At 39.1% G+C, this 23232-nt stretch overlaps 4 protein-coding genes and 1 long non-coding RNA gene across 5 annotated transcripts; 1 reads left to right on the top strand and 4 right to left on the bottom strand.

Moving 5' to 3' along the window:
* Window positions 1-656: 656 nt before the first annotated feature.
* Window positions 657-4989, bottom strand: LOC145701064 (uncharacterized). The gene is made up of 13 exons (XM_081778292.1): window positions 4921-4989; window positions 4466-4878; window positions 3288-4297; window positions 3185-3226; window positions 2506-2679; window positions 2146-2411; window positions 1824-1974; window positions 1618-1665; window positions 1343-1575; window positions 1107-1281; window positions 996-1067; window positions 929-949; window positions 657-783 (listed from the first exon to the last, which is right to left on the bottom strand). Exons 1-13 carry the CDS (start codon window positions 4931-4933, stop codon window positions 657-659), a joined length of 2745 nt encoding a protein of 914 aa, XP_081634418.1. The 5' UTR covers window positions 4934-4989.
* A 5394-nt stretch (window positions 4990-10383) lies between these two features.
* LOC145703741 (uncharacterized) lies at window positions 10384-13530 on the bottom strand. Its single transcript, XM_081781133.1, has 9 exons — window positions 13229-13530; window positions 12690-12949; window positions 12250-12562; window positions 11976-12204; window positions 11786-11812; window positions 11524-11690; window positions 11308-11484; window positions 10835-11129; window positions 10384-10672 (listed from the first exon to the last, which is right to left on the bottom strand). The coding sequence occupies exons 1-9, from the start codon at window positions 13385-13387 to the stop codon at window positions 10488-10490; spliced, it is 1812 nt and encodes a 603-aa protein (XP_081637259.1). The 5' UTR covers window positions 13388-13530; the 3' UTR covers window positions 10384-10487.
* On the bottom strand, window positions 13410-16305 carry LOC145703742 (ubiquitin carboxyl-terminal hydrolase 13-like). The gene is made up of 4 exons (XM_081781135.1): window positions 15955-16305; window positions 14716-15358; window positions 14170-14566; window positions 13410-13997 (listed from the first exon to the last, which is right to left on the bottom strand). Exons 1-4 carry the CDS (start codon window positions 16034-16036, stop codon window positions 13410-13412), a joined length of 1710 nt encoding a protein of 569 aa, XP_081637261.1. The 5' UTR covers window positions 16037-16305.
* A 216-nt stretch (window positions 16306-16521) lies between these two features.
* LOC145703743 (uncharacterized) lies at window positions 16522-17462 on the top strand. The gene is made up of 2 exons (XR_014134379.1): window positions 16522-16703; window positions 16812-17462. It is a non-coding gene; the product is annotated as an uncharacterized LOC145703743 (long non-coding RNA).
* A 3935-nt stretch (window positions 17463-21397) lies between these two features.
* LOC145704902 (uncharacterized) lies at window positions 21398-22526 on the bottom strand. Its single transcript, XM_081782370.1, has 5 exons — window positions 22411-22526; window positions 22167-22365; window positions 22000-22126; window positions 21856-21957; window positions 21398-21538 (listed from the first exon to the last, which is right to left on the bottom strand). Exons 1-5 carry the CDS (start codon window positions 22521-22523, stop codon window positions 21486-21488), a joined length of 594 nt encoding a protein of 197 aa, XP_081638496.1. The 5' UTR covers window positions 22524-22526; the 3' UTR covers window positions 21398-21485.
* Between the last annotated feature and the right edge of the window lie 706 nt (window positions 22527-23232).

Genomic DNA, 23232 nt, shown 5'->3' with positions numbered 1-23232 from the left:
AAGAAAGTGCAGTGCAAAAATAAAAAGTTTTTTCTTCTACAAAAATATTTTTTCTTCAAAGAAGATTTTTAGTCGGAGTCTAAGTTTGTTATGAGATCCAGCAGTTCCGGATAAGAAATGTCCGACGCAAGAGATGTATGATCAGAGTCGTAGTCGTCCACAAATGGATCTTGAGGGTCGAAGGGCTGGGCATCTTCGATCTGGTTTTCGACAAGTGTTTCGATGAATTTATCTTCTTGCTGCGAAGTTGAGACTCTTTGCTGGCCGTTTTCGAGGATTTCAGTAGTTTTGCCCATTGAGACTTCGTGAATTATAACCACTGCTTCTGGTTCTGGGTCATTCGCTGGTTCGGACGCTGGTTCAGGTTCGAAAGAGGGTTCGGGTTTTGAATCAGGGATTTTCGGCGAGTTTGGAGACGAAATGAGGGTTTCAGAAGCCTCGGGTGATTTTTCTTTCGATGGAATTTCCGGTGAATTTGAAGTAGATTCGAGAACTTCTTCTTTTGGACTTTCGACCATTTCTCTTTCTTCTGATTTTTCAATTTTCGAATCTTCCAACTCCGTTTCTTCGGCTTGGTTTTCCTCAATCTCCTGCTGAGACCGCATCCGCTTCTTTTCTTCGATCTCTGCGAGTTTCGCGGCTTTACATAGGATAATTCAAAGATCCTCTTTTTTATTAATATTTAAGAGCGATCTTTTTGTTTTATAATCCGGTCCTGCATCTTGCTGAGCGAGGTCTCGAGCAACTTTGTCCCCGTACAATTCGGCTTGTTCTTTTCGAATCCTGAAAAAGAGGGGTAAAATTAAGGGTGTCAATTCTTTGTTTTCCATTTGATAAATCCTAAGGAAATATCACGGACTTGCTAGAAAATTAGTTAGAGTGAGTTAGTTTAGCTATTTTTGCTTTGTGAGTGAATTTGTATCTCAACCTTTTTCCAGATTTTACAGCGCTAAAAAATTGTTAAAAAAACGTGCCAAAATATTTTTCTTTCTTACATCCAGTCTTCAAAAGACAGTCCTTGTTGTCTTCGTTCTCGTTCCTCTTCTGCTCGTTTTTGCTCCTCCCTCCTTTATCAACATTAAAAAGAGAGATCTAAAAGGGTGTACTTGATTTGGCGAAGGACGCGTTGAAGCTGCTTCTGCTGGTCGTTCTTTTTCTCGAGCCAGGCGTCGAAAGACAGTTGATTCTCGCTTGTCGTATTTCGCTTATGAGCTTCGTATCTGTCCTTGTTTTCTTGTGCTGTTGCTTTTTGCCGTTGCTCAAGCTTTTTGTTCAGCCATTCTAGATAAAGTTCAGCCCATTCAGAATCGAGATAACCGTCTATTAGAAATAACTACTGCACCTTTGAATTTTTCCTCTGCCATCATTTGCCTCATCTCATCATTTTTCTTTTTCGTTTCTTCTTGCGACTCCTGGTGATTTGGATTTGAGGACCTTTGTTCATTTTGCTTTCTGGCTAGCCATTCTTCGAACGCGATGCCATTTCCGTCATATTTTCTTGGCTTATGAACTTCACTGTAGATCGGTGTGGGTCGCGAATTTTGAGTCGAATTCGGTTGAGTTTTCGGTCGCGGTCTTAATTTTTTATTCAAAATTTTGACAAATAAGAGTGAATACCTTTCAGAGTAAGACCCAGGCTCAAACATTCTCTTCTTGTTTTCATACCTGAAAAGACTCTTACCAACAATTTGAATATCCTTCAAACTCATCATTTCAATGCGTTGAGCTCATATTTGAACAAAAATTCTACACACAATGAATTCTGTGAATGCCGATAAATCTGTGATTTCAACAAGCACTGATCAAATAGAAAACAGAAATACCATTTGAGATCTCTTTCCGGCGGAGGAGAGGGAGTCAAGCGACGCAGCTTGACGTTTTTCTTTGCCTTGACCCATTGTTGGTAAGCTGCTTCGGCTTCGGCACGGCGTTTTTCTTCGGCTTCTTTTTTTTGACGTTCTTGTTCCAGGAGATCTAAGAATTATCAAATGTTCAACAGCGAATTTTGCCCGATTCCAAGTTGGAATTCCCAACTATAGCTGTAAGAGATGGCGTGTCAAGAATAATTCAGAAAATAGTCGAATGGCTTTAATTCTTAATTGTGAAAATATAAAGGATTTTTATGGTTTTTCAATGAGGACTTACCATGCGAAGTTTTTGCCCTCTGAACCAATTTTGGCCTTGGCCGGGGAACATTTGAAGTACTAGAACTTGTCGGTCTCTGTTGTCGGTTGTTTCCTTGAAGAGTTGTTGGAGGGATAGAAGGTCGCTGGTCTAGCAATTTTGATTCTCCGGCGGCAGGAGTTATTGAAACTCGAAATGATACTTCTGGGTCGGTAAGTTCCGTCTTCGGTTCGGGCGTTTTTTCGCGAGTTTCGGAAACTGGAAGCGTGAATTCCTTATTTCGGGATCTTAAATGTATATCCTTTTTTATGAATAATTTTTTTATTTTAATCAGCTTGCATGCAAATTGTGAATCTTGATTCGTTCGTGAAAAAAACATACTGTAGAAAAGAAAGTCGGTAGACCCAATCCTTTTGCTGGAATCGTTCTTCTGTAAAAGTGACTTCTGGTTCCGAGTTTTCTTCCTTGATTTCATTCGATTTTATTTTATCGGTTTCGAGTTTGATAAATTGATCGACTGAATCGGCTGGTGTTGTCTGGATGGAGATTTGGGGGCTTGAAAAGTTCAGCAAATCGGATACGCTTATTGCCAAGGCTCTCTGTAAATTTAAATTGACTTTTCTTAAGGTTTTTCTGCTGAAAACTGACAAAAATGAATGTACCTCCCTGCTGGAGAAAATTCTGTCCAAGATATCCAGCGTACTCTTTTTCCTGCTCTTCATTTTCTCCCACAATCTCTTTGAAAATCTGCGCTAGAATTCCTCTCCCATCAGAGGGGAACCCAAATATATCTCTGTGTAAATTATCATTGTGACACTCAGTCTTTTGTCTGAATGTATTTCGCCTTTTCTGACGAGCAAATTTATATTTGACAGCCATCAACAGTCATCAATAGAAAAGCTCAATTTATTCAGACTGGTGTACCCAGCTCTCGGGAAAACGAATACTGTTCTTGGAGAAAGTGGTGATTGAAGTGGGCGGTATTGTTAGTAAAAAGAAAAAGTGAAGTGGGTGAATAGATACAAGAGCGAGAGCGGCGGAAAAAAATGCTGAACCTGGCCTTGGTGGTTTTTCCGCGATTGTTATTTTCGGCCTTGACGAGCTAAAAAATCTTTAAAATTTTGAATAAAAAGTATTTTGCTGAATCAACATTGATTATAAACCTGAAGGTAACATCATCATCCTCATTATCATGCACTTTTAAGAGGTTGAAATTGATTCTTTCTTCCCTTGTCTGTAATTCATGCGAAGTAGATTTCTCTTCATCACTTTCTTTGAAAGATGAAGAAGAAACAAAAACTGATTTTCGATATTTTCTATGGTACCGGTTATTGTCTTCTTCGTCGTCCGCGAATGAAATGGACCGCTGTTTCTTGTTTTCAGAATCGGACTCAGACAGATCGTCATTCTGAGTGAGAAAGAAAGGGTCTTCTGATTTTGTGTTTTGGACGATTTCGTCGATTCCTTCTGGTCGAGAAAGGGAAAATTTTGTTTTTCGAAACTTGATTTTTTCTTGATCTTCTTCTTGCTCCTCGCTCATGAAAGAAACGCCTTTTTCTTCCCTCACTTGCGGTTCTTCAACTTTCTTGGTCTTTTCTATCAGCTGATCAAGTCCTTCCGGTCGATTTCTCGAGAATTTTGTCTTTCTGAACCTCGATTTTTCTGGTCTTTCATCTTCGCTTTCGTCTTCACTGGCGAAGCAAACGCCTTTGGATACTTTGGGTTCAGGAGTTCTATCCACGGATTTGACAAGTTCGTCCAGGCCGTCTGGACGATTGAGGGAGAATTTCGTCTTGCGAAAGTTCTTTTTCGTTTTTTCGGGCTCATCATTTTCTTCAGGGAAACGAACACGTGATGGAGGGGGATCGACAGTGAGATGATTATTCTGAGATCTTCTGACTGCCTCGTCCAGCTCTGGCGGGCGCTCTCGACTAAATCGCGTTTTGCGATATTCTGTCGATCCTTCGCCTGCGCCAGCTGGAGCGAGTAGTTGGACTCGTTTTGGAGCTTTTTGTTTCTTCGAGGAACTTCTTGGGCGGGAGGTGGAGGAGGGTCGCTCGTAGTTTTTGCCACGAACAAAATCGGATTTTGCAACGGATTCGGTTTTTTCGACATTTGGAATGGCTTCGGAACTTTCTCGCAGCCAGTTTACGACCATTTTTCGTGATTTTTGCTTTAATTAATTGATGAATCTTTTAGTAAGATGGCATTGATAATAATCAAATAAATACATTTGTAGAGAAGGAAGTAAGAAATATTACGAATTCAATGTAATCTGTTACCAAAAAAACAAAAAAAGTAAATTCTAAAAGACTTTTATGGTTTTTCTTAATCCGCTTACTCTTGGAAGTTGCGACGATTTCACAGGCGCCGATTCGACTTTCTCCTTCATTTTCGGCCTCTTCTCCGACCTGTTGCTCCCCGCAGAGCTCTTCTTATCCTCCTTGGGCATCATTACTCCCCCATGTCGGCCATAGTTAAACTGCCCAAGCCAGCACCATCTAGCTGTCTCGTAAAATCCGTTCTTCGTCGCATATTCTTTCGCAGTCAGCCCTTGGTAATCCTTGTGTCCCGCGCCAACCCCAGCCCCAAGGAGCAGGTGAATAAACTCGGTTCTTCCATGATAGGCGGCAAAATGGAGCGTGCTCCTTTCAAACAGCGTCCGTCCGGAAACAGCCGCGCCGCGCTCGATCAATTTGCGAAGGTCATCCAACGAACCGTACTTTACAACCAGAAAAGTGCAAATTTCAGTCGCTACAGAAGATGCGAATTTGGCCAAATAATGAGACAGCTTACCTTCCGGACCCATAGACTGCGATATTGACAAAACTTCCGACCACCGCGCTAGAACCCCTTGATCGACTATCTTTCAAATTGGTTGAATCAGTTAAAAGCTTATTTACTTCTGAACAAAGTATCTACTTATACACAAATTTTCCTGTTCACGGCTGGTTTTTTCATTGCGAACCCTATAGCTGCCCTAGATATTGACCTTGATAACAAATGGCCGTAGAAAAGTAATTTTCTGGAAGATGGCGCGCTTCATGAATAAAAGATGCCTTCGAGGAGAGATTTCAACCAAAAAATGATATTGTAGAAAATTTTCAAAATGCTTATGGCAAAGTACCAACGAAAATAAACTGAAACAAAACTTCCCTTTTTGTATGAATGTGTGACGTTGAAATAATGATCACATGATAGCGTATATAATATACTTAATAATTATCCGTCTACCCTCTTTAATCAAGATGTTATATCCTCAACCTTTCCTGAGCCCATCCAGGATGAACACTAGCCGTCAATAGAGCCCCATTTTTGAGCTCCCTTCCAAACTCCAACTCTCCGCTGACAGAAATTTTTTCCATGCCTGAAATTCAGTTGCTGATTTGGCTTGTGTATTTTACGAGAATTATCAAGTGGTATAAACAGCTTTTGATGGCCAGTGCAAACAAGGCCGGACACTTTTGATTTCAAAAGTCACGCTTTTGTGGAACCAAGCTTATCTTCTTTGGGCCAGGCTCAAGAAAGAAAGGAAGCCCGTTTTATTTTATAAAAACAGTTTTTTGATGAAACCATTGATTTCGCAAAAACATGGTTATTTGCTTCCATGGACAGATTTTCTGTTATCGGCTTTGATAAAGCTTGCCATAATCTTGCCCGGAACTTGTCTGGTGTTCAAATGTAATCTTTTTTCAAAACGGAAAATTTGCAGATGGCTTTTACCTGGATTTAAAAGCTCCAGAAGCTGAGCAGGAACAGCGCTTTTGAGCTCAATTTCCGCCAACAAATCTGCGACTTTGACATTTTTCGCGAGCTCACGAATCTTTTTTTGGAATTGTCAAATTTACTTTTGAATTATAAAAATTTAAAAGCCGCAAAAACACGCTTTTATCTTTTAATTTTCTTTCTAGATTATTCTTCAGTAAAGCCTTCTGTATAAGAATATATTTCTTCTTGAATAATTATTATGATAAAATTCTTCGGAAAGTTTATTTGCGTTCCATGTCACGATTTTTTTTTGACAAAAATATTTATAGACTAAATATTTTATGAAAAAATCGATAATTTTTCGAATTCAAAATGTTTTTTTTTCGGACAAAACCAATTTATGGAAGAGAATTTTTGGATGACCAATAAGATTGCTGTATTTGGCCTACTGACCAATCAAAACCCTAACCCATAAAATCACCTCCATAAATTGGTTAAACCTCTCTTTTTCTTAATAAATTTCCGGATCAGTTTTTTCGTAAAATTTTTTGATGAAATGAGTTTTTAAATTCCGTCCCGAAATGGAAAGTGAGCCGACAGAAAATCGAATATGCAGCGAATTAGATTCGAGCATAATTCTTCTTTCGCTAATCGGGATCTTCTAACGCCTTTATAACGCCTTTTCTTTATTTTTTATTCTTTCTCTCTCTCATAATCGGTTTCCGAAAAGTGGCATAATCATAATCCGCCTCTCTGTCTTTTAAAGATTTGGCTTTGATTGAACAAAGCGGTGTAAGAAGTAGAAAGTCTTCTTGTATTTAGTTAATTTACCTGGAAACGGAGCGCGTATCCTTTATTTATCTATCGTAACGTCATTCTGCTGCTAACTCGTATCTCAGATTTGTTCAACTCAAAGAACAACGAGATAATGGTCGAGTTTTTTATTTGAAATCTCAAACTTCAAATCAAACATTTGATAATTTGAAAATTTCATTTCTAAGGACCCCCGTCAGCTTTTTCCTTCGAAAAATGGAAATTTTAAAAAACACCAAATTGTTGGTATGTAATGCGTCCGGAGGTTAAACTTAATAACTTGATATGAGGAATTTTTGACAGAGAAAAATCAATATTTTTGCCAAAAGTAGGGCAAATTCGTCAATTTTCAGCGAAAGTTCTAATTTTCAAATATGATTTTGGGAGTGAAGGAGTCGAGATTGACCCTAAAAAATACAGCCTGAAAGTCGTTTTTTTGACCCGTAGAATCCATTTCAGGTGTAAAAATTTAAAAATTCCGAGATTTAATTTAAAAAAACTGACGGGGGAAGGGGTCCTTAGGACAAAAATTTAATAATTATATGTTCTTTTTGTGAAAGAATTCCAGAGTAACTCTTCTTCAAGGAAAAAATGTGGTCTAATGTCATCGAGGGTCAAGTTTTTACTGTTTTTTGAGCGTCACTAATTTTCGGTTAGCAGGGAAATTGATGTTGAACGCGCTTTTTTCATGCAGTCGAGCTTTTTAATTTTAGATTTTAGAGGTAGTACGTGGTAATTCGTCGTATTCAATTGTTCGACCTCGACGAATAGGTCTGTTTTTTATCTTCAATCTGTCGGGATTGACCCCGACGAATGACTGTTATTTCATCTTTCATTTATCGGGGCGACCCCGACGAATTACCACAGATTACGATTCTACAGTTTATAAGGAGAGCTCCTAGAAAATCGGATGATGGATGTGTACCCCTTAATGAATACCTACTTTATACAGTCGAATTAAAGTGCCCCTATGAATTAAGTAGAGAGTTCCTAGCCCGAACCAATTTTTATCTTGCTCCTCCCATCCGGCCTCCACTTTTACGCTGTGTCTAATAAGTCCTCCAGACCCTTCTTAAAAAGGCCCCATCAGACAAATCGCAAGTGATGGAGCTGCTTATCTCTATTTGCGGTCAATCTTTATCGCTCACCTCTCGAATTGGATTCGGATTTGAGTTTGTCACACGTCGTGCTCCTCGTTTTTTTTCGGCGGAGCCTCGACCCCTGCCGAGTCGTGATAACGCCGTTTATCAACAGTAAAGAGCTGTGCTTTGGAGAACCAAGTGGATTAGCTTTTTATCGAAAGGGATTTTAAATTCGAAATCATGAGGATTTGGAAAAATAGGCCTTTTAGAAAGGTCGTTTACTTAGGTTCACCTGATTTAATTTTTGTCGGTCAAAATTTCGCCGAATAATATGGTAAAGCGTGTTCTAATTTTCATGGTCTTATTTGATAATCAACGAGACAGCGTTGTAGAAATACGTAAGCGAGCGCCAAGGTTCACCGCTGTTTGAGCAAAAATGATCTGCTTTCTAAGTTCATGAGTAAATCCATCTTATCCAAAGTATTATCCAATTACGGGTGATCATGACCTGGCCATGCACTATTCCGTCCAGCTGAAGCATAGACAATGTAAACTTGTGAGAGGCAATAATGAAGCCTCCATCAAGAATCGTGAAAATGAACGTGAGAATTTATAACATTAAAGTTTCTCCATGTTGTCTAAAGAACCCAAAAAGACAAAATTTTGAATAAATAAATCTTGATGGAGGGATCATACTTTTGAAATATAACTGCACAAAGAGTAGTCCTTTCCAATAGCCCCTTTATTACCACCCATATCAACGTCCGTCTAGGAGGCATTTAAAATGTCTTCAAATCCTTCTGTAAGAAAAAAGCCGGAAAAACCATTTCTGTTATCGTCTCCCGCCGAGTCTGCTAGTGATAATAGCGCTACGCACGTTTCATCGACATCTTGCGCGCTCAATAGCGCCTGGGTTGATCCCTTTATCGCTCACCAAAATGAACGATATAAAAGTCCGTCTTTGCGTTTTTTCCTCTTCATATTCGAGAAAACATTTTTTGAATTTTTTCAAGAGAGAAAAGAAAAGAATGAAAAGTTTCGCTCTTCTTCCACGTAAGATTTCCCCCATCCGACGGCTCTAGAATTTCTCTTTTCAGTTCTATCAGAATCATCGCCGATTGCAACTTTAAAACCTCTGGGATCAGGAGGCTTCGGAAGCTACAATCCGAGAATGAAGAAGATTCTTTCCCAGAGCGTCAGTTTTAACAGCAAAGAAGGAAAGAACTCAGAAGAAAAATTCAAAGTGCACATTAATTCGAAAGAATGTTCTAGCGATGATCGATTTTTCTGTGAAGGAAGAGTTTTTCAAAACCATAAAATTTCTAAAAAAATAACAGTTTAGGTTTTTTTAACTCACTCAATTTAGCGATAGAATCGAGCTAAGAGTGTCAAGTGTAGTATTTACGGACAAGTGCCTTGATATTCATTTAAAAAATCTTAAAAACTTAAAAAAGATGAAATCTGCGGCGAATGGAAGTGCCCAGCAAAACGAACAGAATTCTCTCAATGTGTTCTCGAACTCACCCACCCCGAAAAAGCCCATTTCAATCCGGCCCAAAAAGTCAGGCGATCTTGCCAGTGCCACATGAATTCGATGGGTTTTAGACTCTTCACGGGTTGCAAATGGCGCAGGAACGTGTTTGCAATCGTAATCGTGATTTGATTTGATTGAACTTATGTTTATTAGGCTTTTGTTTTGTAAACACAGTGATAAGTGATAAGCTTCAGCCAAGACCGACGACAACAGTTGCTCCTACAACAACAACAACGCCTATTTCAACATCAACATCAACCACATCAACTTCAACGACAACGACTTCAACCACCACATCAACCACAACATCAACGACAACATCAACGACAACCACAACAACATCGACAACAGCATCAACAACGTCGACAACTACTACGAGTTCAACCACAGCAGAATTGACAACACCAAGGCTTCTTTTCGACCAAGAACTCGACGAAATCCAAAGATACGAGGAGGAACCAGAAGAAGATGATGATGATGATATTCCACAAATTTCAACAAATCATGACGAGATTTTCATAGGTATGATGCTACCAGGGGTGTAAATATCAGCCGAAATCCTACAACGTGTATAATATATAGCTAAATTATATCAATGATAGACCGCATTTTTTCAATTTCCTATCGATAACTTTGATTTCTGAGTTATGGTTCTTGCCAAATTCGATTTTTTCTTCAGATGAGTTTGCCCGATGCGGTCGAGATATTCCACCACTGGCCCATCTCACATGTAACATCTTCGACTCGACCCGCGCGTGCAGCGTCACGTGTCCGAATGTTTTCGAGACGAACACGTGCGAGTGTCACAACGGCTACTGCTTCTGGAACGCGCCATTTAGCCAATTTTGCTACCACTACCGACATAAAGAAGAGATCTCAAAAGGAAGTCTTTCCAGCTTTGAGATAAGAGGTGCACAATATCCTGACTTTCCAGCGCCAGAATCGAGATCAAAAACTTCAAACGGTAAAAAATCATCATTTTTCTCCAATTTAAAATCAAACTGTAGATGGCGTTTATGTACAAGCATTCGACCTTTTCCAACAAATGCAGAAAATGATGTACGAAAGTGGATATTTCAACATTTTTAACTAAAAAGAATTTTTAAAAACTGACGATGAAAAACCCTAACCGGAGTTTTCTCACGAACTGTATTTATTTTCAACCTGTACAATTGAATTTTCTAATAAACAATTTTTTGGTATAACAAATGGAATGTTCAAGGGCTTCAAAGTTGATTGAGTCGGTCGTAGAGAAACAGAACAGCAGTTGATTTTGCGCTGGCGACTTGTTCGTCGGAGGCGATTCCGACATTGGCATCGTCGAAGATTAGCCACTCGTTGTCGCCGGATTTTTCGAAGTAGGTGAAGTGGGGAAGCATGGGCGTTCCATCGGTTCGGGAGATGAAGGAAACTAGAATTAAGAATTGAGATTTTGAAGAACCATAAGTTATAATGTTTTCTTATCTAAATAATTTTTTATATCTTGTATTTATTGAATTATTAGGATCTCTTGCTTCTCATTTGTGATGGGGCTCATGTAGTTTTTTAGAAAGAATTTCTTTTTCTGTCTTACCTAGAGAATACTTTGCTTCTTCAACCGAATTATTCCCGTTTTCATTCGGATTAGCCACCCCTTCATTTTGAACACTTGTCTTCTTGACCTTTTTCTTGATAATTTTCTTCACGATTTTCTTCTTTTTCTTCTTCTCCGGGTTCGTACCGTTGGTAAGAACCGTATCCATGCTCGGCGTACAGCTTGATTTCGTCACTGTCGTATCAAGCGTATCATGCGTCGGATCATTGCTTTTAAGTTGCTCCGATACCGACTGATTTTGATTGCCATTTATAACAGAAGGAAACGTCACCGTCTGAATTAAGGGTACAAAGGAGGATTGAAGTTTTGATAAAGACTTAAAATATATCGATTTTGATATTTATATCAGCAAAAGATTAACCTACGTCATTCTTTTATAAAGCTGCTTACGAAATGAGTTCTTAATTGAACTATCTAAAGAAAGCATCTTGAATAAGTCCAAAGAAACTTACGGGCTGGGAGTCTTCGCATTCACTCTTGAGTGAGTTTTCTGGACTCGTGCAAAAGTCGGTTGGGAGATGCGAATTTTCTTCGGAAATTATCGAAAGGGGGTCGACAAATGGGGTGATTTCTTCTGGAAGACGGCGAAGTTGTTCGGCCATTTTGAGGTTTTCGAGGCTCGAGGCGGTCTGGAATTTTAAGAAAAGAATGATTTGAGAAAAATTTACCACATTTTCTTCAATCTGCCTGTCAATCTGCGACACGGATTCGTTGATAAGTTCATCGATCAGGCTGAGTCTATCATCGGGAATCTCTTGAAGCTCTTCGAGAAGAGATGATTCTCCGCGCGAGTCTTGTTCGTGATAATCGGTCAAATTATCGGTCACGATGTAATCTTAGATGAAAATGGTTATTATTAAGTGTTTTGATTTCTCCGCGCTGGGGTGAGCTCGTGGGTGGGTATTTTTGGGATGTGAACTTATCGTTTACCTGTGTCGTAATCGGTCGTGTTACAGTCTGATATGTTGGCTTATTAGAGTTACTTTTGTAAAAATGGGCATTTTTATACTTTTTAGACAAATCTTAATGCTAAAATTCGAATTTAAAAAAAAAAACGATGTTTTGGATTCACAATTTTAAATCGCAGATTTTAAAAGGATGGTCTTATTTTAAGCCATGCCTGTAGTATCCTCCATACAACCATTTTCATTCACTAGAATATCATTTATCGTTGATTGGTCTGTCAAGTCCAAATCAAGCGTCAGATCTTGGCCGTTTTGACGATTTTCTTCCTTGATCTCAGGCGGCGCAACTATTTCAAGATTTTCCTCAGAAACTGGCTCGATTTCAAGGTCATCCATGAGCTCCATCATGGCTTGAGTCGTCGGACTCGCTGACGAAGCGATATTCTGAAAGCAACTGTTGTAGAAAACACTCTAGGTCTATCATCTCACATCTCTCGGAGTCTCCAATTTCTTCGCGATTTTCATCGGACGAGGAATCGTCGTCGAGGTCGATTTCCGACCCTCCAATCGCTCCACCATTTCGGTGACGAAATCTGTCGTTGGGTTTCGTTTCTCTTTTGCCATTTGCCTCATTAGCTCTTGTCCTTCACGTTGGAGCGCGGTCAGCTCGGACTTGACTTTTTCGGCTTGGCGGGTTACTGTTTCTTCTGTAACGACTTGTTCGGTGTCATCTTCGTAGATGGGAGAGTCCCAGTTGTTGAATGCCCAGTCGGCGGAGCGCTCGATGTCGCCTCGGCAAATTCTGAAGAAACCATAAGTATACTTGATTTATGTTCGATTTATAATTTTGAATATATCAAAAATCGAATTGATTTAGAAACATTCTGCAACAATTTCACGCCAACGAGAAACCTTTTTTTATTTCTTACCTTAGAGCTTTTTTAGCAAGACCAGTCGGAATGCCGAAAGATTCGAGAAGCGCCACACTTTCTGGATCAAAGACAAACTCGGCATATTCTCTTTGTCGTCTTTCGAATTCTTCCTCTGTGAATTGTCTTGCTTCGCGGCTGAGGGTGATCTTTTGAAAGACGGGATTTTCTTCAGAGACAAGTTCTCCTTCGTAATTTTCGATAGAAAATGGCTGCGTTGCAGGATTTTCCAAAGGTTGGGCATCTTTATCGGAGACTTCCTAATGATCATTTTAAATAATTGAGAGATAGTCGTCGTTCTCTTAAATTCGATGAGATTCGTATTTTGTTTTTAACAACCGAATTTGACTTACTTTAATACCAATTTTGATAACTCAAATTAAATTTATGGTGCCTCAAAAAACAGCTAACTCGTCTATTCTCAGAAAAGATTCATTATCATCAAAATTGAATGCTGAGTCATAAGTTATGACTCATAACGACTGCGAGTCATATCACCTCACTGCGGTTTTTGAGAATCGCTGTCAACCGCGGCTTACCTCTTCGGGATTCATCAGGAGCCACTCGGCAGCGCCCTCCACGTCCCAGCCATTTCGATCTAGCGCTTTTCTCGCTAGTTTCTGTCCAAAGCCCATTTCGCACAGCATCTGTATTTCCTCGCAAACAGGCCCTGTTCCTCCATCCTCGCCAAGTTCCATTGTCGGATGAAAGATCTCGCCGTCAGATTTTAACCAGCCAAGATCGAGGACATCTTCGACGAGGAGTTTTTGACTGATTTCTTGAACAACCCATTCTGAGTTTTTGAAGTATCGAGGACAGGATATGAGGAGTTTTGAGGGAAATGAGCGGAATCGGCGGCGAATTTGAGCGGGGGATCGCTCGCGAAGATGTGGCGAGAAAAAATTGTGTTCTTGATAAGGTTAAAAATTTAACCCGTCGACGCGAAGAGTGCGAAGTTTGACCCTTTGAGACTTTTGAGAATGCTTTGAAAACTAAAATTTTTAGCCTTTTTCCTGTAAAATTTGCCCATTCTTGAATCGATTTCGAAATCGACTCTTCAGCTTCAATCTCCAGAACATTAGAACTTGTCGTTGTCAGCGCCTCGGCCTCGGAAATTATACATTTCGTAAACGTGTCAAGTTGCCCGGTGAATTTTTCCGCCGGCGAAGGGGTTAGTTCGGTAGAAATTAATTTTAGAAGCGATGAGACGAGAAGGGTTGGGTCTAGCATATGATCGATGTCCGGTAGGGTTGAGTGGAGGCGGTGAATAAGCATTTTTAAGTTGATTGATTTTGATGTGTGCGAAATCTTTATAGAGCTCTACTAAAAAATAGGCTAAAATTCCGAAATAGTCAGCAGGCATACATGAAGGCTACGATTGTCCTATTTTCCTCTCCCTTTTTAAAAAGAAAAATTATATAAATAAACAGAAATATTAAGCAATATGGTCCCTTTTTTAAATATTAATCTAGAACTCGACCCAGTTTTGCGGATCATCATCCATCAAGCTTAATACAATCTTCGAAAACTGCAAGTTAAAATCTTCCACAGGCGCTTCTGACTGTAAATAAACTTGTTTACTGATGCTACTGTAAATTCTCAGCGCTGGACATCTTGCCAAAAGTTGCACGGCAGCGATAATAGCCGAGTTGCTGGTCTTTGTGTTGCTGATTCCAATTCTTTCGTGATCTTGTTCTAGCGGCTTTAGGAATTGATTTTCCGTGACTCGGACATTTTCACGTGGAGATTCAGCGTTTTCCCAGATTGGTAGCTCGTGGCTGGCACAATCGAGTGTTTTGACGCCGATTTTTGCGAGAATCGAAGCCATCTGTGGGTCATCAACGAATTCGTCTTGCGCATAATTGTAGATCACAAGTCTGAAAATCACGGTATTCAGATACTTAGGAATAGCTTAAATTAACAGCAATTACGGGCTTGTCTTACTGTGTCTAAATTTTCCTCACGCGTCATTTTTCCACGAAAAGCGGGGTCAAAAGATGTCTATTTTGTCGATCAAAAATCTTACCCGAACGGAGAAATGCTTGAAATCTTGACGACCAAAGGATGATTCGTTTGCTTGAAGTTTTCCCATGCATGACCATGCCCTTCGGAAGGCTTGAACTCGTCGTTTTCGTAAAAAATCGTCCCTTCTCGATATTTTCTTCCGCAAAGAATCGTTCCATCGATCACATTGAGCCAGAGATTCTCATTTTTTAGCCCGCAAACTTGGCAATACCAATCTTTTTCTTTTATATTTCCTGGCTGAACTTTTACTGGCAGGGGCGACTCGTACTGTGCCAAGTTTAGTTCTTGCTTTTTCGACTCGCGGGCGGAGAGGAAACGGTTCTCAAGTCGGGTGAGTGCGGGAGTGGCGGAGATGACGGCATCGATTGTCATGCTCATCAGACTTGGTATGCACTCGATGTTTCTGTCGATTTCTTCAAGATCCACCTCGATCTTCTGAGGCATAACAACAATGCTCCATTGCTCCCTCGACTCATATTCTCCTTCAAAATCAGCAGGTATCTTCTTTCTCAAGAAAATTCTAGCGCCACCAAATTTTTCGCAATAGGCCTCGAGATGTGCCAACCCGACGGAATGAAAAGTCAAGAGATCGATGAATAAGCCTCCAGCGGAATTCGCCGTTTCGAAGCCAAGAATTGACTCATCTGAAATGAAAATTTACTTTAGCACATGTGTTTTGAAAACGTGACTAGGACTCTAAGTATTTTTGGCAATAAGCCAAATATTTTCATAATTATTATCCTCATGTTTTAGAGTCTCTTTAATGAGCTGTTTGATGATGACTGAAGAAAAGGGTAATTTGCATACATAAAACTTTATCATCTGAATAAAGGTTCATACAAACATAGATTTACGAAATTAACGATGAATATCAGCGTCAGAATAGAGCCTTTGTTGCCAATTATAAGTATCTAACTATATAAAAAGATAGGCACAGCTCCAGATATCCATACTTTTGTCATATAGTTGAGCCTTTGATAGTATCTTGGATACTGTATCGATAATTGTTTTTGTCTGATAGTCAAAAGTCTACTGAGAGGTATGATAGTGTATTTTGATGTTTTTATAACAGTAAGAGCCAAAGATTCTTCATATTATTAAGACAATAAGAGCTTTACTGTCAAGTTGCGGTTAGACTTTCAGCGTCACTTCTTATTGTTTTTAGTCACAAAGAAGAAAACATGTGATATTGTTTTATATCTTTGAGAATGTATTTTTATAATAAAAATTCACTAAGAACCTGAATGAACCAGATCGGAGCGCATAGGAGCCCGCATTTCTGGAATAAACTGCATAATTGCATCTCCAAATATATCCGACATCTTTTTCTCTTTTCTTTTTTGGATAAAAAAAGGTGAAACTTGCGAGATTTAATGTGTGTGAGTGTGCCTGAAATTTTGCCTAACACGTCGCTGAAGGGTCTTATCAGCCCGAGGGGCGATTGGGCACGCAATCAGTCGCACACCATCTGTACTGCAGTCATGATGATCTGTTTTTCGTTAATTTATTTTTCAACGAAAGAAATCAGAAATTTTTGTTTCAGCAAGAAAATTACTCGAATTTTTTCTTTGAATTTTTCAAACATTTTTTGTTCCTGACCTCAAATGACTATTAGTATAGGACAAAGGTTAAAAGAAGCTTTCAAAGCAGTCTGTCATCAGATAATTACCGTCACATGAAAGACGCGCGAGAATGATCGAGTCAAAACTAGCTTAGAAGCGATGATGATTGTGCTCCTAACGCGCGACGCGCCCCGCTAGTTGGCGCAATACCGCGAAGACGGGACTTGATAAGGCTCTTTCCGCGCTTTGTTTTGCCATAAAACGAAAATCTTTGTACTTAAATTTTTTCACTAAAAGTTTTTTGATACCGAAATCAAGAACTCTTTTAAACCTCGATAAACCATATTCAAGAAAGCAGCTGATAGCCTAGAAAAGATAAAAATGAACCTTCTGATGCTCTTCGTCGCCTTCTCTAATGCATTTTCCGGTAAGACATCCTTATATATGAATCTTAGTTGAACTGTCATTCAAAAAATGAATGTTTGTCACAAATAAAAATTCGTGTAAGAATATCAATTCACCATTCTTCATTCAGTAATGGAGCCCGAAATCGAAGACCTCGAAAACCTCGTCGATTCTCGCGTTTCATTTGACGAGTTCCCCAGTCACATCCGCCGAAATCTCCAGCGTCGCCAAAAAGCCGAAATCCGCAGATTTACCAAACAAAGAATGGCCGCCTTCTACCCCTTTCAATAAGTTACGACTCAAGTCAACAAGCTTCAACTTCGCTTTGCATTGAAAAATCTCAACGATGCCGAAAACTTTACCTGAACTTCCGAACTTCTTGACGATGACTCTTGATATTTCCGAAATCAAGACTCAGTATTTCTCATGATTCCCTGTAAATGACTCCTTTTCGATTTGGAAATGAGAAGAGTCGAATTTCTATCTGTTAAAAGCTGGCCCTTCTCATTTCCTTCAAGCTTTTTTCGTTCTTTTTCCTTCATTTTTTCAGACCGTAATTCATATCTCTCCCCTTTGTCTTTCAAACAGACTGTATTTGAGACCGACTAAGATGATTTTTAGGACTGCAACACAACAATCGCCTCTTTCTCGTTCCTCTTTACTATATCATCCGCTACTCTATTTATTCGTATAGCTTGATAGGCACTCTTTTCACTGCAATTTTTCTTACTGATACTGAAAACGAAAATTCTCAATAAATATTTCTCGTGCTATTGAGCAATAAAACAAGCGTATTTATTTACAGTTACACGAGCTTATTTACAGTATCAGCTCGTAGTTATAGTTTTTCGGCAAATCAAGCTGTAACTCTTGCTTTATATGTGTTTTTCTTTCATAATCAAGGAGGAATATTTCTGAGCCAGTAGCCAGCCATTTACCGCATCCATAAGCAGATGATCGCACACAAGTGTCGATTTTGCGGTCCACATAGATTTTTCCTTGGAGAATAAATGCTGTATCAAGAGCGCTTTTTCAAGATGATCAAATTTATTTTGCCAATAAAATTGATAAAATCTTCAAAAATCGTCAAATAGTAATCATTTCCTTATACTCATATGCCGTATTCTATGTCTCGGAATATTAAAAACGCCAACATATAACCAGTTATTCTTATAAATCCGATTCACTGTTATTCGGTCGACCGGCGAGCCCCACTCAAAGTTTGATGTTAGCAACAGGACTCCTTCATTATCCGGCAAAGCTGCTAGAAAAAATCTCCCTTCGACAATATTTCCGAACTCGTCCCTTTCCGAGCGATAGTTCGGTGAACGAGAAACAGATTCGTGGCTCCATGAATCGACTTGGGAATTTTCGAGTCCCATAAACTTGTCGATCTGGATTTTTTGTGTGACAAAATCGTAGCTTATTATCGTCTGAAAGAATATGTTTTATTTTTTAAAAAAGAAAAGGGCTGAGATCGGCAACCTGAATAAGGGTACGAAAAATCGAAAATAAAAGCCGCAAGATTATCATTCGATCTTATTTTTAACTGCTGGCGAAGCCGCAAAGGGTTTTTAAAAAAGCCGCTACGCAGCTTATCATTTTCGATCTCTCAAACCCTGACTCAGGGTGCCGAGCCCAGGAAAAGAGCTTACAAAAAAGCCATTTAAATTCATCGTCGATACACCATGACCAGAACTGGGTTCGAGAAAAGTTGGTCTTGGCCTTGCTGATGACAGTTTTCGTAAATATACATTGCTTTCCCCTTCGAATTCAAGAAAATAACAGTCCTGCGGGAGGATACTGAGTATGTCAGTAATGTCAGGAATGTCAGGATTTGGCCAAAATCGGGAAAAAAATTTGACGATATTGGGCATGCATAAGGGCCTAAAGGCCCTTACGAATGAATTTTCTTGTAGAAAACTCATTGGGTTGGCGGGGCCCAACTCTCACTGCTCGAAAAAAAATTTTTTTGGTGGAAAAATTTCCCACATCATATACCCCTAAATTGAAAAATCCTGATATTCCTGACATTCCTGACATAGTCAGTGCGCCCCGTCCTGCGCGTGAAAATGCAGAATTGGACAAAAGAAGATTTTTTCTTTTAATATATATTGTCTCGTTTCGCCATCAAAATCAAGCTTGTAAATTCCAGTGCCACATATTTTGTGTTTGTGCGGAAACAAGACTGATATGTGCATTTCAAAAGTTTGCAAAAGAATAAGTTTTCCTGAGTCGAGAATTTTGAGAACTTGAATATCTGAACTACCAAAAGTTGATCGTGACGTAGATTCCAATGCTCGGAGAATATAATGATTCCCTTGGAACCAAACTGAGCAAAATGTCGATACGGCATCTTCATGGTCGCTTAGATCTGGGGTCGGTTAATGCTCAAAGCAGTGACACTGCGCTGAGTAAATGCTGAGTTTGATGATCAAACTTTGATCCCTAACCTAACGATTAACTCAACCCCAGATTCTTAGTACAGTGTGAAACACTTTTAAGGCCGACCCTTTTAAGGCTAGGGTGGTCGATTTGGCCCAAAGCAAGGCTCATAAACTCTGGACTTGTGAATGCCAGAGTACCCCATAATAGCATTTAATAGAGATCTATCTTAGATCTTCTGAATAACAGAAGCTTTTTCCGTAATCCCAAGGAAAAAGCCACTTCCGGCGGCTTCAAAGTTGGCATCTCGGCTAAAATCGCGAAAATAGCCCATCTTCAGGGCTCCAAAGCTCCAAAGTTTGCATAATGGTCCTATCAACTCTTACTCTTTTTAGGTTTCTTAGACCCTAATCTTAAAATTTACAGAAGCTTTTTTTTTATTTGATAACTTTTTCTTAAGAATTTTTTTCAATAAACCAAGGTACCTATATTTGACTATTCATTCCTATAAATTGCCCTTCGGGCATAGCCTAGACGCCCTCAGCCCTACCCTAAATGAATGTGCTGAATGTGAGCTTTCCAAAAATGTATCATATGCCACTATTGTAAAGGATTGAAATTTCATAATATTGGGTTCACTTTCAAAATACACTAATTTTCTGCACTTTTAATCGCAATTTCCCGGAGATAGAGTTGAGATAGCGAAAAAGTGCATAAGGAGTTTTTTGCTCCAAATTTCCTGAGGAATCCAAAAATGCGGGTCAAAAAAGAATCTAAGACTTGGTCAAAATTGACCACCCTAGCCTTAAGGCCACTTTTTCGACAAATTCTCAAAATCTGTCATCCTAAAAAAATCCACTATAAGGCCACGTTCCCTTCAATTTCAGTTCAAAATCGGAAAGTTACAGTGTCACGGTGACACTGTCACCTGAAAAAACTTTTTATCTTCGACTGCGTAATGCCTTGTGTTTTTATCTTTATTTTCTTAATAATTTATAATATAATCATTATATGGGCGTGTAAAAATACGCAGAGGAATATCTTAACCATTTTTCGTTCGAAAAAGCTAAGTTATTGTCTCCCTCACGTCACTATTCTTTGACGTCTTCACTAGAATCTCTTATCTTAATTATCTTTAATTTTAAACTTTAGTCTGTTCACGCTTTGAGCATTTTTCCAACCCTAAGATAAAAGCTGGACTTTCAATTTTCTCAAATCGAATATTTGATGGCATCATTTTGTAAAACCCTTTGTCAGCGGGGAAATCAATTCGATTGCCCTTGTGATATTTTTCGATGTAGACAATGTCGTCTCTCGGGTGATTTTTGGTACATTTGTAGCCTTTGCAAGGACAGCCGTTTGGGCACCTTTTTTCCTGTGGGCAATCATCTCTCTCTTGAATTCCAGCAGCATACTTGCAAATTTCCATGCACTCGAAGTTTTTTGAATGATTATAAGTAGCAGATTTTTCGTCAACTTGCCAATGATACTCTTCAGGTGGCTTGTTCATCGCTTCAATAAATTTTTCGTCCTCGATAAAACTAAACTGCGACTCAAAGCAAAGATTTTCGCAAAGATTTCTGGATAAACCAGCTGTTTGGAAGCAAAGATTTCGATTGAGCTCGTTTTCTTCATCTGTAAAAATTTCTTTTTCATCCGACGCTGGGAAGTTGAGTTCGGCCATTTTCTCCGGAAAATGAAAACTACCGTAATCGTCGTGCGAAAGACTGGCGCAGTTATAAAGTGGATTTAAGCATGAATTGTATTCGAAGTTTTGAATGCATGTTTTGAACTCTCTGATGCAGTAAGAGCCGACTCCAGGGCGAAATTTCGTCCTTTCGTAATTCACGAAATTCGCTAGAACCATTGTCATGATCCAAAAAATGCTCCCATAGATCACGAAATTGATCATTTGCTTCGTCGTCCCAAAACCGTGACTCTCAAACATCGATTTCGTGAAAACATCAAATCTTTGTTTTTTTGTCGCCTCGTCTAAAAGAAATTCTCCTCCTTGATCTCAGTTTAAATCAATTCAACTCACCAGGAATCAAGCAAATTTTCCCTTTTTCCGTTCTTCTCAATAATCCTTTTTTCTTGCAAAAAGCGCATTGAGCTTTTATTGGTTTAATTCTCATCTTTCTTATTTTCGCGAATGAGCCCTGGGTTAAAATCGGTAAATGGCGTTTTAAGAAGGTCACAAACAAAAAAGCGCTGACATCAAGGATCAACCCGTCTTCCCAAGACGGCTCGTTCCCATGATTTTGATGGTCAGTTATCTCCGCGGCGCAAGAACTTGTTATTATTCCAGAATACCCGGATGTCTTTTTTTAAATTGTAGCGAGTGGTAGCAAGTTTGAACGATTTATTTTGCCTATGATTCAAAGCATATCAGAAACAAAAATCTATTGGTGTCAGATTGTCAAGGAACTCTAGGTTGGCTTTTCATCATTTTGCACTTGGAAATCGTCATTTCTAAAGAAAGATTAAAGATCTATTAATCTTATTTAGTGAGAACTGTTCGAAAAATAAAAGACGAAAACAAAATTCATAAGTTGACAGGCGGAGAAGTCAGTCTGACTTTTGCCTTTCTCAGGTACGTCACAATTTGACACCAGCTTTTACCTGAAGATGAGACAATATGTCTCAAAAGTGATTTATAAATTATAATCGTTAATTGACATCAGTAGATAAATGCTTAAAGATAAATGCATAGCGTTTAGCCTGCAATAAAACGAACTCATTTATAAATTATAAACCATTATTAAGGAAGAAAATAAATGATTCTACACCTTTAGCCACAAACGTCATGCTTCCAATTGCCGAAATCGATATTTGGATGTAGTTTCTTCCTTGAAACGGGATGAAGTCTCCAGTTATCATTAGATTGTTCTCTAAGCGATTTTTCAGATAAAAAGATAGGTTTTTCTGCGTACCGATTCGTTCAATGGATGTCCTGATCAAATCTCGTTTAGCCGGATTGGCTTCTTGAAGCAATGATAACTGCAAATTAAACCTGTCGGCCGCGGCAGATGAGATTTTCAATTCCATGGATAGATGGCACTAGAGATTCTTTCATGTCGACTCAGAGGACCTCGAGTACCTGTTGGAAATAAGTATCTCGTGCGAGCACCAGGCCAGGAGAAATCATGATGTTCGGTGTATTTTTATTATTTCCATGATTACTAACAACGGAAAAGCTGTCCTTTTTGCCGAGCCCCGGTATTTCGAAGGAGCATCTCTTTCCGTTTTGAATTGGGAACCACAGAGGTTCTAGCTGTTGTCGAAACCATTCTCTTTGTCTGAAGAGATGTGTGTTAATATTGATTTTATGTAAGGATTCTTACTCGCAGGTTGAGCCATTTTGGGCTTGTTCGATTCTACGCTGAGCAGAGCAAAAGTCGCACATCTTCTGGATAAGACTTCCGCTTGTTTTCCATTCGTCAGTATAAAAATTCATTTTCAGGCTTTCTCGGGACCAATAATATTTTGATAACGATACCGGAATTATCTTAATAAAAATTTTAGTCGAAAAATTCTTATGGTAATTCATCTACTCTAGATTCTTCAGCTGCTTGACAATCAAAAAACATACTCGAGAAATTGCAAATTTTTAAATACAATTTCAAAAAACTAAAAGGATATTTATGGTCCCCAAATCTGTGAGCCTCTGTCGTGCGGACTTTTTTAATCTTAATTTTTTGTCCTTCTTTGACATCAATTTTTATGAGCGAGTTTTGAGCGTCAATCATAGCAACATCAACATAAGTTGCCTGCATTTGTGCTTTTCGTATTTCAGACCTTCGTGGTAGCATCATTCGATTCGCAGGAATATCATCAATCAGTATTTCCATGTGATAGTCTTTTGGTTGGGTTATGAAAATAAAACCTAAAATTCTTCATAAAAATTTACATTTATTTTCCTACCATCCATAACTGCATAAAAACTGTATTCTTCCATCGTTCTATCGAGCTCCACCAAGTTCCCGTTGATCCCGGGGAAGATAAGAATATCTTCGCTGTCTCTTGGAATCAGCCAAACGGAACCATGAACAAGCGATCCTTCATCCAAGATAACATGCGCCATTCCGTAGGCAATGTCAGTCTGGTTGCTAAATTCGTCTATCGACTCATTTCTGATTGGTATTCTAGGGTCGCGGAAGAAACAC

This window comes from Oikopleura dioica, chromosome PAR (assembly GCF_907165135.1).
Source record: "Oikopleura dioica chromosome PAR, OKI2018_I68_1.0, whole genome shotgun sequence".
NCBI classification, from domain to species: Eukaryota; Metazoa; Chordata; class Appendicularia; order Copelata; family Oikopleuridae; genus Oikopleura; species Oikopleura dioica.
This window is presented reverse-complemented; position numbering and strand designations above follow the sequence as displayed.

Excerpts from the sequence above, each read along its gene's own strand:
- LOC145703742 (XM_081781135.1), bottom strand. The coding sequence starts at position 16,036 with ATGTCGGATATATTTGGAGATGCAATTATGCAGTTTATTCCAGAAATG. Across the intron at positions 15,359-15,954 it reads CTCCGATCTGGTTCATTCAG|ATGAGTCAATTCTTGGCTTC; the intron begins GTTCTTAGTGAA and ends TTTTCATTTCAG. Across the intron at positions 13,998-14,169 it reads ATGATGATCCGCAAAACTGG|ATTTCGCACACATCAAAATC; the intron begins GTCGAGTTCTAG and ends AGCTCTATAAAG.
- LOC145703741 (XM_081781133.1), bottom strand. The coding sequence starts at position 13,387 with ATGGAACTTGGCGAGGATGGAGGAACAGGGCCTGTTTGCGAGGAAATA. Across the intron at positions 12,950-13,228 it reads TCCTGATGAATCCCGAAGAG|GAAGTCTCCGATAAAGATGC; the intron begins GTAAGCCGCGGT and ends AATGATCATTAG. Across the intron at positions 11,130-11,307 it reads AATGCGAAGACTCCCAGCCC|ACGGTGACGTTTCCTTCTGT; the intron begins GTAAGTTTCTTT and ends CCCTTAATTCAG.
- LOC145701064 (XM_081778292.1), bottom strand. Across the intron at positions 3,227-3,287 it reads GATGATGATGTTACCTTCAG|CTCGTCAAGGCCGAAAATAA; the intron begins GTTTATAATCAA and ends AAGATTTTTTAG. Across the intron at positions 1,576-1,617 it reads CCTGGGTCTTACTCTGAAAG|ACCGCGACCGAAAACTCAAC; the intron begins GTATTCACTCTT and ends TAAAAAATTAAG.
- LOC145704902 (XM_081782370.1), bottom strand. The coding sequence starts at position 22,523 with ATGAATTTTTATACTGACGAATGGAAAACAAGCGGAAGTCTTATCCAG. Across the intron at positions 22,127-22,166 it reads GAGATACTTATTTCCAACAG|TGCCATCTATCCATGGAATT; the intron begins GTACTCGAGGTC and ends AAGAATCTCTAG. Across the intron at positions 21,539-21,855 it reads CATGACGTTTGTGGCTAAAG|AAATGACGATTTCCAAGTGC; the intron begins GTGTAGAATCAT and ends ATCTTTCTTTAG.